The 15,099-nt window shown below is 40.7% G+C and overlaps 1 protein-coding gene across 1 annotated transcript in view; it reads left to right on the plus strand.

The window, feature by feature from the left end:
• Positions 1–13,816, plus strand: part of USP42 (ubiquitin specific peptidase 42) — a 16,600-nt gene extending 2,784 nt beyond the window's left edge. Inside the window, exons 2-17 of the mRNA XM_054180396.1 lie at positions 975–1,209; positions 1,929–2,129; positions 3,323–3,433; positions 3,594–3,696; positions 3,841–3,908; positions 4,061–4,131; positions 4,770–4,852; positions 5,107–5,218; positions 5,604–5,744; positions 5,950–6,050; positions 6,479–6,617; positions 7,341–8,081; positions 8,398–8,486; positions 9,166–10,632; positions 11,115–11,404; positions 13,238–13,816. Of these exons, the coding sequence (XP_054036371.1) occupies positions 984–1,209; positions 1,929–2,129; positions 3,323–3,433; positions 3,594–3,696; positions 3,841–3,908; positions 4,061–4,131; positions 4,770–4,852; positions 5,107–5,218; positions 5,604–5,744; positions 5,950–6,050; positions 6,479–6,617; positions 7,341–8,081; positions 8,398–8,486; positions 9,166–10,632; positions 11,115–11,404; positions 13,238–13,278 (3,984 nt within the window). The 5' untranslated portion in view covers positions 975–983 and the 3' untranslated portion in view covers positions 13,279–13,816. The remainder of the gene's footprint in view (positions 1–974; positions 1,210–1,928; positions 2,130–3,322; positions 3,434–3,593; positions 3,697–3,840; positions 3,909–4,060; positions 4,132–4,769; positions 4,853–5,106; positions 5,219–5,603; positions 5,745–5,949; positions 6,051–6,478; positions 6,618–7,340; positions 8,082–8,397; positions 8,487–9,165; positions 10,633–11,114; positions 11,405–13,237) is intronic.
• Positions 13,817–15,099: the final 1,283 nt, after the last annotated feature.

The following is a 15,099-nucleotide window of genomic DNA, read 5'->3' on the forward strand; positions in this document are numbered from 1 at the left end:
CATGCTTTGTTCTCTCAGTTATTTCAGTGTAATGAAAGTGGCTTATGCTTGAAACTCTCAGTTAAATTTCTAGTTTCCCTAAACTTACCACAGTCCCCAACATAGTAGCAAACACTGACATCTAAAACTTGATGATTGCTTGTGTGCAGCTTTCTATGCTCACACAATTCGATATCTCAATAGAGGTGTCATCTTGAAACCCAATCATCATTTTTAAGAGGACTTAATATCAGTTATTGCCTTTGCCCTTGAGGGCCAGGGCTTGTTTTGCTTTCTTTTTTGTGCTTCCTTTTTATATCTTACATCCCCCTGTTGTTTTGCCTAAGAAAGTTTTGCTTTGCCTATGCAGAAGCGGGAAAGATGCTTTTGGGGTCATTTTTGATTGTCAGTAAGAGTTGGAAATGCGATAGGTGCAAAACACCGCAAGTACTTCTGCCAAAACTGCATCCAAATGAATCTTTCTGGGAGGGGCAGAAGAAAGCCAGGTAGACATCAATTTGCAAGTGTTTTAGTGGTTTCTTGCTCTCTTTTCCAAAGATTTCTCAGAGCTGTAATCCCATCTTCTTTGTCTCAGAGGCGTGTGGTTCCCAGGAACAGAAAGATGGGCCACAGAGCTCCTCCTCTATCTCACCAGGCCACCACTTGAACACACCGATGCTCCCAGCTTTCCAGAAAGCTCTTCATAACTGTAGTGCATTAAAATCCTATGAAAGTGTTTTGAATCCCAGAAAAGCCATCAGTCACCATCTGTAGAGGTGTTGTAAGCAATATTGATCCAGGTTTGCTGGAAAATGCTGCTTTGAGTGTTTAGCTTTTGGTTTGGTTGGGTTTTATTTATTGTTTGTTAATCATTCTTATCAGCTATTTAGTTCCTTCAGTTATTTCTTTGAGACCAAGTGACAAGATTTCTCCTTTTATTTCTGGAACGCTTCTCGGTCTTCTTATGTCAACCAGGGCTTTTGCCTCTGTTACAGATATGAACAATGACCATAGTTAACAAGCCAAAATCTTCAAACTCTAAAAAATCATCATCGAGGCGGTCTGACAAATCCCAGAAACCCCGTACGAAGAAAATGACATCACGCACTGCAAATCTGGGACGGGTACCACCTGCGGAAGACCCAAATGGCTCAGTGGACAAAGGACCTGCAGGTCATATTTATTGTAGGTCATCTCAAAAATCTAAGCCTTTTGCCCAAAGAGATCTAGGTAAGTGTCTCCTCTCCACTTTCTGCTTCAAAATGAAACGGCAGTAGAAAATGCAGTTGTTATTCTTCGTTGCGCTGCTATAAAACCGGGCTGCAACACATAAAGACTTTGGTGGCATACTTCTGTTTTGTGACTCTCCTAAGGCAGATGAAGGGACTGGTGTTGCAAAACTTACAATCTTCGTAACAGTTTTTATCTACTGACTGGCAGCTGTGGAGAGGGTTTATATTACACTTGCCTAGGTCTTTTCTATTGTGCAGAAAAAAGTACATTATGCCACTGCTAGTCGTGCCTTCCATTATTCACAAATCTTTGAATGATAAGAGTGCTCAGGAAGAGATCTGATGTCTCTAAGGCTACTTTTTGTGCTAGTTATTTGCTGATTTTCTTGTGCTGGTTGCTATATTTACTGCCATCTAATTACAAGCGTGTGGTGTCAGTTACAGTAAGGAGGAAAAAACCCAAGCAACAAAATTAAATAACGATCAGACTATAGATGGAAAGAAGCTTGGCAAAAGTGGGAGTGGTAGCTTGTCTTGTATCAGGAGGAGTAGACCAGATGATTAAACTGTTGTCCAAAGCATTGTGTTGACCAGCATTAAAGCTGTGCATCATCTGGTTTTGTGTTTTGGAGCATCCCTGGTTCTGCATACTAGTGTTTAACTATCCCTGTTCAAACAAAACCAATACATCTCTTTAAAAATACCATTGTCTTGCAGTTGTCAATGATGGAATTGCCCCACCACAAAGGATTCTGTTTCCACCTGAGAAAATTTGTATGGACTGGCAGCAAACACAAAGTGTGGGAGTTGGACTGCAAAACCTGGGCAACACCTGCTTCCTTAATTCTACTCTTCAGTGTTTGACCTATACACCTCCGCTTGCCAATTACATGCTTTCTCTTGAACACACCCAGTCATGTGAGTACTTTCCAACATCCTTATCAATCTGTTGGACAGCTGTGAAGGTGGAGGAATAACAGCAAAACTGTTAGGAAAACTTAGTTGTCCTGGTTTATCTGTAGAAACTGGCTTCAAATATGACCTTAAAGGTCTTTTCTGACCTCGATGATTTTATGATTATATTAACAGGAGGGTCAGAATAGCATATGGAGTGTATTTGTTCACTTAATGCACCATGGTGAAAGTTCAGAACAAGATCATTCCTTCCAATGCATTCATGACATGCATTGTAAAGTAAGGCATTTGATGAACATTTTGCATTTGGGTCTACTGCTGGTAGAAGAGTGGCAAAATGGAGGATGATGGTGCTGTGAAATATCAATCTTTACTGCTTGGGTACTATAATGCACTAACACTGCAAGAAACAGTATGTTCACTGTTGACCCATTTAAAAAAAGGCAATCACCCTAGAAAGCACTGCAGGGTACTCCAATGGAAAAGTGAGAAAAAAATAGGGGGGGGGGGAAAGGCAGTTGGATAACAGTTTGTATTTTTTTTAAACCCTTGGATTTACGTTCTTTGAATTTAATTGTCACACTTTGGGTTTTTGACGCCTGAGAGCCTCTCTTCATAGCCATAGATGTCTGTTTTCACAAGAGCACCTGCATGCTTTCTAGTCTAGAAATGCAGCTGTATTTTCCTACCATATATAGAAAGGATTTCAGTTAAGAATCCTGTTGAAAAAAGGAGGGCAGACATAATGATAAGTACATTACTTGACTCTTCCACTCCTCCCAGAGGAGTTTTAGCTCTGTCGTGTAGCTCACCTAACAGCAGTGTGCTGAAGATAATACACATTTGCTCTTCGTGCTGAATCATCGGTGTCAATATTGTTTCTTCTTATGTTCTGCAGCCTGGGGAGCTCACATCCCTGTGAGCCTGCAGAAAAAAAAGTGATATTGCAATAGTTACTTACAGTTGTATAAGTATGTAGTTCTTTCTCGTCAGAAAATGCACTCGAAGGTAGACTTGAATTGACATTTGTATTCTTTACTGTCCTGTGAAATAAAATGTCACCAGACTGTTGGGATGTGGACACTTGGAGAGAATGTAGGCTGCAGGGTGGACATTGTATCTGGAATGTAAAGATTTGGAGGGGTTTATAGGGCATATTTGACTAGACTGAGCTGCTTTCTTCTTTTACTCTTCAGGTCACGAAGAAGGATTCTGTATGATGTGCACTATGGAAACTCACATAAACCAAGTCCTGTGTTGCTCCAATAATGCCATCAAACCCACATCTGTTATCAATGGCCTTAAAAGTATGTCAGCTCAGGGGGCAGGGGAGGGGTGGGAGTTTTTTAATGTTTCAAAGAAAAATGCATAGACATTATTTTGATACTTTTAATAAGAGGTATTTTAGAAATGCAGGGTTTCTTTTGCTTCATGGGAGATAAACATCATAACCTTCTTCTTTCTTAGGAATAGGAAAACATTTCCATTTTGGCAGTCAGGAAGATGCCCATGAATTCTTATGCTTCACCGTCGATGCTTTGCAGAAAGCTTGCTTGAATGGAAGCACCAAGTAAGCATAAAGAAATGAACTTTGCAATGTTCCCAACCCCTTCTTACTCATTTCTTTACTGTGGTTTTCATAAAAAGAAAACCTGTTTAAAGAGTTAACTCTGTGCCTTAAGTTTCCTGAGGCCTAATTATCATTTCTTTGCAGATTGGACAGATCTTCCCAAGCCACCACCCTTATCTATCAAATATTTGGAGGCTATCTAAGATCTCGAGGTACTGTTTTAAGAATCTTACCATCCTTGCATCTGGTCTGTGTTTTTTTTTTTGTCTGCCTGTGGTTTGACTCCAGTAATATGTATTCACAATTAAAATATGCACAGTTTGTCTCCTTCACATATTGATAAGCATTTTTGTTTTGATTCCAGTGAAGTGCTTAAACTGCAAAGCAGTTTCAGATACCTATGAGCCATTCCTCGATATTACTTTGGATATAAAGGTAAGATGTTTTGTGAATCTTTGTTGAGATGCAGGAAGAAATTTCTTCACTGAAATGGTTATTCAATACTGAAATGGGCTCCCCAGGGAGGTGGTTGAATCCTCATCCCTGGAGGTGTTTAAAAGATTAACAGATGTGGTGCTGAGAGACCAGACTTGGCAGTTAGATGATGGTTAGACTTGATGATCTGCAAGGCAAGGATCTAAGACTTGTAGAGCTTTCTCAAATCAAGTCATTTCACTTTTAAACACACACTGTTAACCCCAAAGAGCTTGGTGGTGGATGGGAGTCAAGTGGCCTTTGTTCTTCTGTGGAAGCCATTGAAATGGTCTCCATGTTTGCAATGGATTTAATCTGGAAAAATAACAATTGCACCGACCCAATCAAGGATATTGTCATGTTTTGCAATTACCCTGCTTCAATACACATCTATTATTGTTACTGCATTGCAACATTTAGTTATTTCCAAGTAGGATCTTTCTAAATGCTTGGTGTACTCCTTGCCTCCTCCCTCATGGTGTTTGCTGGTTCACAGTGGGTCACTTAAGCAGGATCTAGAGAGGTTCTCTCAAACTGCTAGTAAGTGTTGGAAATTTTGGATTTCTGTGACTTAGTGCTCTCCTTTCTTACTTCTCCAGGCAGTTACATCTGTCACCAGGGCTCTAGAACAGTTTGTGAAACCAGAACAACTGGATGGTGAAAACAGCTACAAGTGCAGCAAGTAAGCTTTCTTACTAATGACATCTTAGTACAAGATGCACATGTAATGTGTGGTGTGAGTTAAAGCAAAGCTCTCTATTGTTCTTTCACTTACTTTTGTGTCTAGAACTTGTACACTGAAATAGTTCCAACCATGGAAAACAACACATTGGTTCCTAAGGGAGCAATTGTTGTGTTTCTGGCATGAGATGAAACCTTGTCTGGCTTTTGGGAAGAGAATATGCAGCTCATCATTTGTCTGTGCTTGTCTTTAAGGTGTAAAAAGATGGTTCCTGCCTCAAAGAGATACACGATACACCGTGCTTCCAACGTTCTCACAATATCACTGAAGAGGTTTGCAAATTTTACTGGTGGAAAGATCAATAAGGTATATTTGCAGCTGTCATGCAACTTTTATTTTCTTGGAATAGGAGATTTCTGAAGGATTCAATACTGATGAAGAAGCTGTTAATATCTGCAGGCAGCAACTAGCTATAGTCCAAAAAGTGTTAATGGAACAACTGCAGCTTCTTTCTTTTGTGATCAAGCTCCTGCATGACCATAAGAACATACCTTGCTCTGCAAGGTATGCTCGTGTTGTAGCCAACAGTCCACTGCAACTTTAGTTATGAGGTGTTGTCTCTGAGAATAGGTGGCTTTTAAGGAATCAAAAATCTGTTGGTGTAATCCTTGCCTGTATTTTTAGAAGTATTTTTGTTGGGCTATTACAGGAAGTATTTCAGGATAACTTCTGAATCTTCTTCTGTGTTTAGGATGTAAAATACCCTGAATATTTGGATCTCCGAGCATATATGTCCCAATCAATAGGAGAACCTCTCATCTACGCTTTATATGCAGTTCTTGTACATAGTGGTTTCAACTGTAATGCAGGACACTATCTCTGCTTCATCAAGGTAGGTGCCAGCTTGATTTTGAACAGGGCAAAATCTGTGCTGACAAAGAAATAAAACAGTTCCTGGTAACCCCTTTTTAGGGGAAAAGGTTACGTTGCTGTCTTGTTTGACTTGTTCTGGTATGTTTTGTTCCGTAGTGTTCTGTCTGTGGTGTCATTTGGAAAACTTGCAATTCATGCACAGATCTCATTGCCTTCCTTTGCAGGCTGGGAATGGACTCTGGTATCGAATGAATGATGCTTCAGTAGAGCTCTCTGATATCAAGACAGTGCTCAACCAGCAAGCTTATGTGCTTTTCTATATCAGGTAATAACAAATACTGACTGTCTCCAGAATAGATTTCTTCTCCTGTTACTGGTATTTTTCTGGCTTTCAGTTGTTTTTCTTCCTGTCTTATGAAAAGATTACTCTTTATCTAATTCAGTTCTGTCATTTATTACCTCTCATTTCCTGGCCTTACACTGCTGTGCTGTGTACATTGCTCCAGCTCTGTGCTCTGTAGAAAAGGGAAGAAATTAAGGCCATGGATGGTGCAAGGATGAGTTCTTGCTCTGCAAAGGACAGTCCCTGCAGGAAGACCATTATCCAATTGTCAGTTTGTTATCTTGGTTAAGTCTTCTGTGTACACCTTCTGTGTCACAGAAACTGTTCCTACAAAATTACAGGATGGGATTTAACCCAGGAAGAGGCTGAAAGAAAAACTCTTAAGCTAAGCTCTCTGCTCTTTTCCCAAGGCGCTATGATTTGACGCTCGGAGAACGTGCTTTTTACCTGCCGGCACCGTCTTATCCCCGCTCCTTCCTCGGTCAGCGGGGGGCTAATAGTAAGCAGGCTGGCTTTATGGGACCACGACTTCCTCCTCACATGATTAAGGTAATTTGGGGGGGCAGGAGGAGCAGATAATGGCACTAAATTTATGGTGGTTTTTTTTTCTGGTGTGTCTGGGGTTTGTTACTGTTTGTTAGCATCTGAGTTGTATTTTCCTTCTCTCTGTTTTTCTTCACATGTCTCATGCTGCAGCCAGAATTAATCAAACTGTGGCTGATCCTAAACTATGCAGCCGTGTTACTTCACTGCTTTGTATTTCCAGCTCTGCTTTCTAAAGCACTGAGACTGGCACTCTTGACACAATTTAAGTCATCTATTAAGGCTTAGATAGTCAAAAGTAAAGATTTCCCCCCCCACACCCCTCACTGTCACTTCAGTTGATATATTGAAAATGTAGTGTCTTGTTTTCTAGTACCAGAATGATTACTCTAGTGTTTTTTAGGGAATGTTTAAAGGGGAAAATAAATATATTTTGGAAGAGCTTTAGTCAGGGTTAAGTTGTTTGGGTGTGTTTCACAAGTAATGTGCATGTGATACTATTACGTAGTAATTCAAAAGTAATTATGCATTTGATACCTTTATTTAGTAAACCATAGGCAGGAATTAAACAGAATTTTGGACTTACACATTTATATTTGGAGGGGGGTGTTTTGTTGTCCTAGGTGTTGAGACAATTTGTAGAACTAGTTAATAGAAGAATTCATATTTAAAACCTTTAAATACTGTGTGATTGCACATATCCATCTTGCAATCTCTTCTTAAATACAGAATTCGAGCCGTTTAAATGGAAACGGACCCCTAAAAGAGGATCCCAGTACCATTGGTGTTACCCTAAAAAGGCCATCTTCAGCTCCACCAACAGCTTGTGTTCAAAACTGGGCAATTGCCAGGCCTTCAATTCCAGATCCATCAAAACCCCAGAAGATCACTATCAGTATTCATAACAAATTGCCTGCACGTCAAACTGTGTCACAACCTGACTGTCCTAGCGGTGCTGCAGAGGATGAGGACCTAAGCAAGCCTGTTGCTTCATCTACCATTACAAATTCTTCTGCAGCAGAGTCTACCTCAAATGCATCTACAGTGTCAGTTGCTACTAACATTTCCAAACAGGAAGTTCCCGATGAGATTTTTGTTGAGCCAGCAGTGAATGGAAATGGAAACTCTAAACTCAGCTCTGATAATGTAGTCCCTTACAGTTCAGAATCTTCAGGAAAATCTGAGGAGTCCAAGGGCTTGTTTAAAAGGAATTGCAACATAGTATCTTCCAATGGAATTTTGATTGGAAAGGTGGTCCGTACCTTGCAGAATTCCCATTCTTCCTGTCAGAACGCTGAAGAGGAGAGATCCCAGCACGAGCTGCCAAAAAATGATTCACTAAATGGTGCTATTAGTTTAGATAATGAATCTAAAGAAAATGGACTGAAACTTGATGATTCCACTTGCCAAGTCCAACCTGTTAAACCTTCTGAGATTTTCTTTTCTAAAACAAATGGATTGCTTGAAACGGTGAGTTGCGATTGTTCCCCCTAGAATCTCTCACCTGGGATGTATTTGGGAGCATTCTCATGTTCCTAAGTAATCTGATACACAGAGCACGAATTTCATCATAACTCTTAGTGCTCTTAGCCCCTTTCAATTTGCAGAGCTGAGCTCACATATCAGAACACATCAACTTAAGATAAGCTCAGCTGAGAGAGTACTTCATAACTTTGTAAATTATGAAGGGGGAGAGGGGAGTGGGGTGACAGTGAACATAAATCCAAGTGATCTTCTCTAGCATCTGATGTATTTCTGTCTGTTAATGGCTACATTTTAATCGCAGATGCCTATAACTTTGTCGCCGGTTCCTCAAGAAATCCTCTTAGAGTCTCTCACGTACAGCCAGCTGAACAGCTTGTCAGAGGAAATAAGGTAAAATGAGTCCCCTGTCATTAAACCAAGATTTCATACAAGTTTATCAGTGGTTTACCTACTAGTTCTGCCTAAGAAAAAGCTTTAAATTAGTACAGAGAATTCCACACTATTTAGTGCTGCGAACATCAGCACTGAGCATAAGTTATTCTCTATTAAATACAGTTGGATACCTTTTGGAAAATTTTTGTTTCTTCTTAGAATGTTGGGTGTGGGTTTTTTTGTTTTGTTTTGGTAGTTTGTTTTGGGGTTTCCCCCCCCCCATTTTCTGGAATATTTTTTTCTATGCCTCTTTCCCTTTTTTCCATCCTCAGATGTGTGAATGTAAATTCCTGCCATCTGGTCTCCCATTTGTGGAGAGGAAAATCCATGTGTTTTCTTCTGGTTGGAGGCAGAGCAAGTATAGTGGTTTTGGCTATTGCTGGGATTCAGGGCAGCAGGTGGAGGGAGACAGGCCTGTTGGGAGAGGATTTGTAATGCAGTACTTGCAGAATCAAGAGAAGGAAAACATTCTTTTCTGGGAGTTGAGAGAGGTGCAGAAATGCGTTTCTAAGGAGAAAGTCTTCTAGAAGAGTTTTTCAGTAGCCACCAATCTTTTGAATTGAGGGGATTTTACTCCTATCATTAATTTTTTTAGATGGACTTTTTCAAGTAAAAAACACGTTCTCATTTTGTGCAGTGTCCCTGGACCACAGAAGTCTTCTGAGAATGAAGCTCTTATGGAAACTGTAGTGATGGAAGCACTCTTTGCCTATGAGGAATCGAAGAAGGTTCCTTCCAACTTTAGCTGTGAGGTTGAGAATCTTTTTTCTCAATCAGATTCTGAAACCATTTCTACCAAAGAAGTAGCTGAAAGTATAAAACAAGCTGATAATGTACATCCTAATATCAACAGTCAGCACAAGGTTAGGAAAAAATCCTTGGATAATGAAGATGAATTCCTTGGGCAATGTGAGTCTGAAGATGGCAGAGACAAAGACAAACCAAGAAGGTCAAAAGAACCTGAACTCATTTCAAAAGAAAATCCTTTGTACATCAAAGGGTCTCCTGAGAGTGAAGAGAAATTAGGACCAACTTCCTCTTTGAAGTCTGACATTGAATGTAGTTCTAAAAAACTTGCATCGTTAGATACTGCAGACAAATGCCAGGATACAAAGGACATCTCTAATAACTACGTAGAAGTACCACCTGTTAATGACTCTTCCATTACAAAGCTGGATAAGGTTTTGGAGAGTCAATTTTCTAGAGAAAATGAGGGACTGAGTAATAAAAAATGTGAAGAGGACAAACATAGGAAAAAATACAAGAAAACTCTGTATGACTCCAAAAGAACTGACAAAGAGCACTACCGAAAGAAGAGAGAAAGCTCAGACACCGAAGAGAAGGAGAAGCAAACCAGGAGCAAAGCAGATGACCATTCCCACAGGAGGAGGTGCTCTCGCAGCGTGGAAACAAATAAGCAAAATCGTCCTAAGCAGGAGTACTGCAGTGAAAGCAAGTACAGAGCTTCCCATGGTGACAGAAAGAGCCCAGACAAGGGCAAAAGCTCAGGAAAATATTCTCGGTATAGATCCCGAAGCAGAGAAAGAACAGAACAAGACAGGAATAGGTATTATCATTCCAAAGGGGAGAGAACTTGGAGCAGAGAAAGATACTATCAAGATGAGCCACGGAGATGGGATAAATGCAGGTACTACAATGATTATTATTCCTCTTATGGAGCAAGAGATGGTAGAGAGAGAAAGTCTTCTTACTGCGATAAAGACTTTGACAAAGTGAGTCAAGCTTACAACAGGTCACAGAAGGATTATCATTGCAGAAGCAGGTGGCCTCACAACACCTTCACTGATGGACATCACTTTAGCAGCCACAGAGCAAACATCTATCATTGTTCGGTACCTCAGCAGCAATCTGAAAAATATCCTCGTGAAAGGCATGCATTTCCACCTCTGTCAGCTCACTCCAACTTTGAGGACTCTTCCTGGGAAAACGAAAAACTAAGAAATGGCAAAAGAAAATCCAGCCCCTCAGAAAGCAGCGGAAGCGAAATAGAAAGGAAATGCCGGAAAATAGATGACCAAAGAATGAAAAAATATAAGAAGAAGAAAAAGAAGTCCAAAGATAAACATCGAGAGAAGGATTACAAGTAAGCAAGGATTCTGGCATGATAAGCAGTTTTTTCCTAATTCTGTTCCAGGTGTTTCTCATGTCTGCCTTTCTTCCATTGTTCCTAAGTTATTTGTGTAGCATCAGCTGGCTGGGGCTCATGGCATTAGGCCGGTCAAGGGAAGACGGGAAGGCTATTGCTGAATGGTGGTGGAACACTAGATCTGACCACGTAGTTAGTCACCTCTGCCTTCTTGAGTCGGTTATGACAATTTCATTATTCTTAATTCCACCTATTCCACAAGTAGCCCCTGTGAATGATTTGTGTACAAACCGGGACCTACTGTCCTTCACTCTTGAGGGCTTAAGTTTGCTGCATCTAAGGTAACTTAGACGTGCAGCAGTTACCACCAAAGAGCTGACACGCTGCAAGTCATCGGCTGGGGTGAAAGAAATAACCTTTCATGTATGCATCAAGTGCCACATCTGTTTTTCTATTTTTAACTTGCCTGTTTTCTTCAGACATTATGATTTGGATGACTCTGTGCTCCGCTTTGACAATGACAGTCGCAAACATAAGAAAAAGAAGAAAAAGAAGAAACACATCAGGAAACCAAAAGACTTCTTGGAACACTTAGATCCTCATTTTCAGAAGAAAAGGTGGGAGAGGGAAGAATCCTGTCCTCCGGGTGGCTATTTTTGTGAGCAATACAGAAACCAGGGCAGTAACCAGCCCTCCAAGGAAGGGAAGTCTTCTGCTGCAGGTGAAAGCAAGAAACACAGCTTCATCCCATCCAATGAGTATGGTAAAGGTAAGCAGAGGCCAGAGGAGGTTTGCAGGGCTCCTTTTCATTCACACTGACACTGTTCTTTCAAACAACCTTCAAATGTGTGTGGTGACATCTCAGCTCTATCCCATGGCTTCTGAACTGCCTGCATTCATGCCAAAAAGAGTTGGTAGGCTTTTTCTCCCCTCCATTTCTAAATGACTGTTAGGAAGGGAAGTCTGAACTAAAAGTGCAAAGGGGTTGAAGGGCAAGTAATCTTAATTTGATGTAATGGTTAAGACAAGTTGAGAGGCCTCCCTGACCATGGTGGGAAGGTTGGAGTAGATGATCTCTGAGTTCTCTTCTAACTTAAGACATTCTATGATTCTATAAGCAGCAAACAAGTGGGAGAGGTGCAAGATGCCTCATTAAATTCAGTTTAACTAACTAGGAAAACCAGCCTTGGGCGGCTCTGTTGGAAAAGAATCTATCAGGTGGAGAGGGGGTTCAGTAGTCAAGATGAAAGAGAGGACAGGAGGCTTCCAGGCTAGTAATACTGGAATGAAAGACCATCTTCCTAACAAAGGCTGCCAGAGTCAGTGATTTAAAGAAAGGACTGTATTCAGCTATTTCTTTGCTTAAGGCAAAGAGGAAGAGCACGTGTGGAAAAACAAGGACTGTCTTTCTGGGCACAGACAACCAAAAGTTTTATTCTGAAAACAAAAGTATGGAGAGAAAGCTGATTGTTCACTGCATTCTTCTTGTACAATTGAAGATGATATTTATCCCTTCAACCAAGAAAATTTAAGAAGGACTGAATTGAGGTCTTTCAAATACTATTGCTGTAAAAAAAAAATAATCAACTTTTAAATGACACTAATGTCAAAATAGTTATTCTTGCACTGAAGGCGTCTCTGTTCCAGCTGATCAATCAGGCACAAAAGAGAAACCAAATGCATCTGCTGCACTACTTGTTAGGCTGTAGTGAATTCTCTGGCCAGCAGGTGGCAGACTCACGTTTCCCTACAGCAGCCCAAAGACCAGCCAGAAAGAAGCGGCTTCCATCTCATGACACAAGTCAGGGGCTCCAGTTCAAAGAGACGTTCACTGATACATACAATGAATGGGTCTCCAGAGGGTGGATGAGAAGCTCAACGTGACTCACCAGTGTACACTTGCAGACCAGAAAGCAAATCATACCCTGGGTAGGTTAAGAGAAGTGTGGCCAGCACATTGAGAGGTGATTCTCCCCCTCTATACTACTCTGGTGAGACCCCACCTGGACACCGTGTCCAGTTCTGAAGCCCCCACTACAAGAAAGATAGTGACTTGCTGGAACATGTCCAGAAAAGGGCCACAAGAATGATCACAGGGCTGGAGCAACCTCTCCTATCAGGATGGCCTGAGAGAGTTGGGGCTGTTCAGTTTGGAAAAGAGAAGGCTCTGAGAAGACCCAATTGTGGCCTTCCAGTATCTGAAGGGGGCCTACAAGAAAGCTGGGGAGGGACTTTTCAGCGTGTCAGGAAGTGAGAGGACTGGGGGAATGGATCCATGCTAAAGGAGGTTAGATTTAGGTTAGACATTAGGAAGTTCTTCACCGTGAGGGTGGTGAGACACTGGAAGAGGTTGCCCAAGGAGGTGGTGGAAGCCTCATCCCTGGAGATTTTTAAGGCCAGGCTTGATGTGGCTCTGGGCAACCTGATCTAGTGGAAAGTGTCCCTTCCCATGGCAAGGGGGGGTTGGCACTAGATGATCCTTGAGGTCCCTTCCAACCCTGACAATTCTGTGACTTCTCTTTCAGAGATCAAACCACCGAGACACAGCTTTTATGTTGAATTGTCAGGACAGGGAGTGACCTCGCTTCCTTTTATCTTTCAGATGCAGAGCTTACTGATGGAAGCCTTCACTACTCCAGCTAAACCTACCATCAAACTCAAAACTACTTTTAACCATCAAACCCAACAACTTTTTACTATCAAACCCAACCTGACCAATATTGGCCATCAAAACTTAACATTTATTATCAAAGGAATTACCATCCATACAAAATCCAGTCATAAGTGGTGCTTAACATTTCTGTACAGAATTTTACCATGAGAGAACTTTTTTTTAAGTTTTGAACTCGAGACTTTCTTTTTTAAAATAGACTTTTAATCCAAAAGGGTGGAAACTTTTTACAACTGCTGAACATTGTAAATGACCACATCAGTCTCTCACAGATGTGAGATAATGCCCTGGAATAGACCATCTCAAATGCTGCTTAATTACAGACTCAGGTTGACTTTGTGTTATTCATGTAATGTTACTCCAAGTTAGACATCTGGTGCAAGAGCGACCAGGAATTACAGAAATTGCAACTGACAGTCTGTATATTTAATTTAAAGACTTATTTAAAATTTCACAGGCTCTCAACTAACTATGATAGAGTTTTGCAAGAGCTTCATTTTATTGTTTTGTTGGTTTGTTTTTTTTTTCCTGTGATGTCTGACACTAGAAACTTCACAGTTGAACTGTATTCAAGATCTGAAGAAAATCTTCCGATTTTCAGCATTGTGAAACAAGGAATATGCAGTTCTGAATGTATCTCAAGACTATTTGTATACTCTTCCATATGTTTTTATTACATTTTCTTAATATACTGTCACTTGTCTTAAGTCTCAGTTGTCTGTTTTGTCTCTTTAAAGTGTCTAGTTACAGACAAATTCATACTGTGATTTTTATTTTTATTATTAAATGCTATCAAACTGTGATGCACTTATTATTCACTGGTCCTGCATCAGGAGATGAGTGGGGAACCTGTATTAAATACAGTTCATCTGAATAATCTGTCTGGTTTATACAAGCTGTGTTGTTCAGAGATGTCTAAAGTTTGATCTTTGTTTTTTTAAAGATAAAAAAGCACTTGCCCCACTGTAAATATATAGCATGTACAATTTATATAGTATATAAATACAGCAAAGTTAAAATGGATTTTTACTGGAGTTTTACTTGAGTTCTTTACCATGCAATATGTCATGTGAATGGACAGCTTGCCGTGCGTTTGTTACTCCTGGAAGCAGCTCTTCCTTTCAGTGGTAGGTGAGAAGATGCTGTCGCTGTGACCCAGAGAAGTAACTTGGGACTTCAGCTGCCTGCCTAGACAAGAATGCAGAAGGCCTTCTCCTTTCAAGTTAAAAGCTTCCAAAACCAGGCAGCAGGTTGGAAGCTCAACAGTAGTTTTTAATCATGTGTGACACTAAGGGGAAAAAAAAAAAATGAAAAGGAGCAAGGTCATTGTTCTACTAAATAATATTTTGGTACATGGAGAACACCATAAAGCCAAACCAGAAGTGTACCCTGCATATGTTCCTATGGCAACAGTTATGTGAAGTTACATAAAGTAACATGACAAAGAAAACACATACCTGTCCTGTATCTGCCTGTTTTTTTCCTCTTTTGTCCTGCAGCTCCAAGATTTTGCTGTTGTCTGGTAAATAATTCTGGTGTAAGTGGATAAAGAGAGTGTCAATGTTGAGCTCTGGAAGCAACAAGTACCTGAATTAGCTAATAAACAGTTAAAGGGAGGGAGGGCAGCTCATGGAGAAGCAGGCTGGCCACCAGCAGCAGCATGAGCTGTTGCTGACTGGGGGAGGTCTAATTGATATACTTGAGCAGAGATCTGATTTCCCCACCCCTCGCATGTCCCTTACATTTGATTAAAGCTGATGGAAGGAAACAGACTAACTACTTCCTTAATTTAG

This window comes from Dryobates pubescens, chromosome 4 (genome assembly GCF_014839835.1).
Source record: "Dryobates pubescens isolate bDryPub1 chromosome 4, bDryPub1.pri, whole genome shotgun sequence".
NCBI classification, from domain to species: domain Eukaryota; kingdom Metazoa; phylum Chordata; class Aves; order Piciformes; family Picidae; genus Dryobates; species Dryobates pubescens.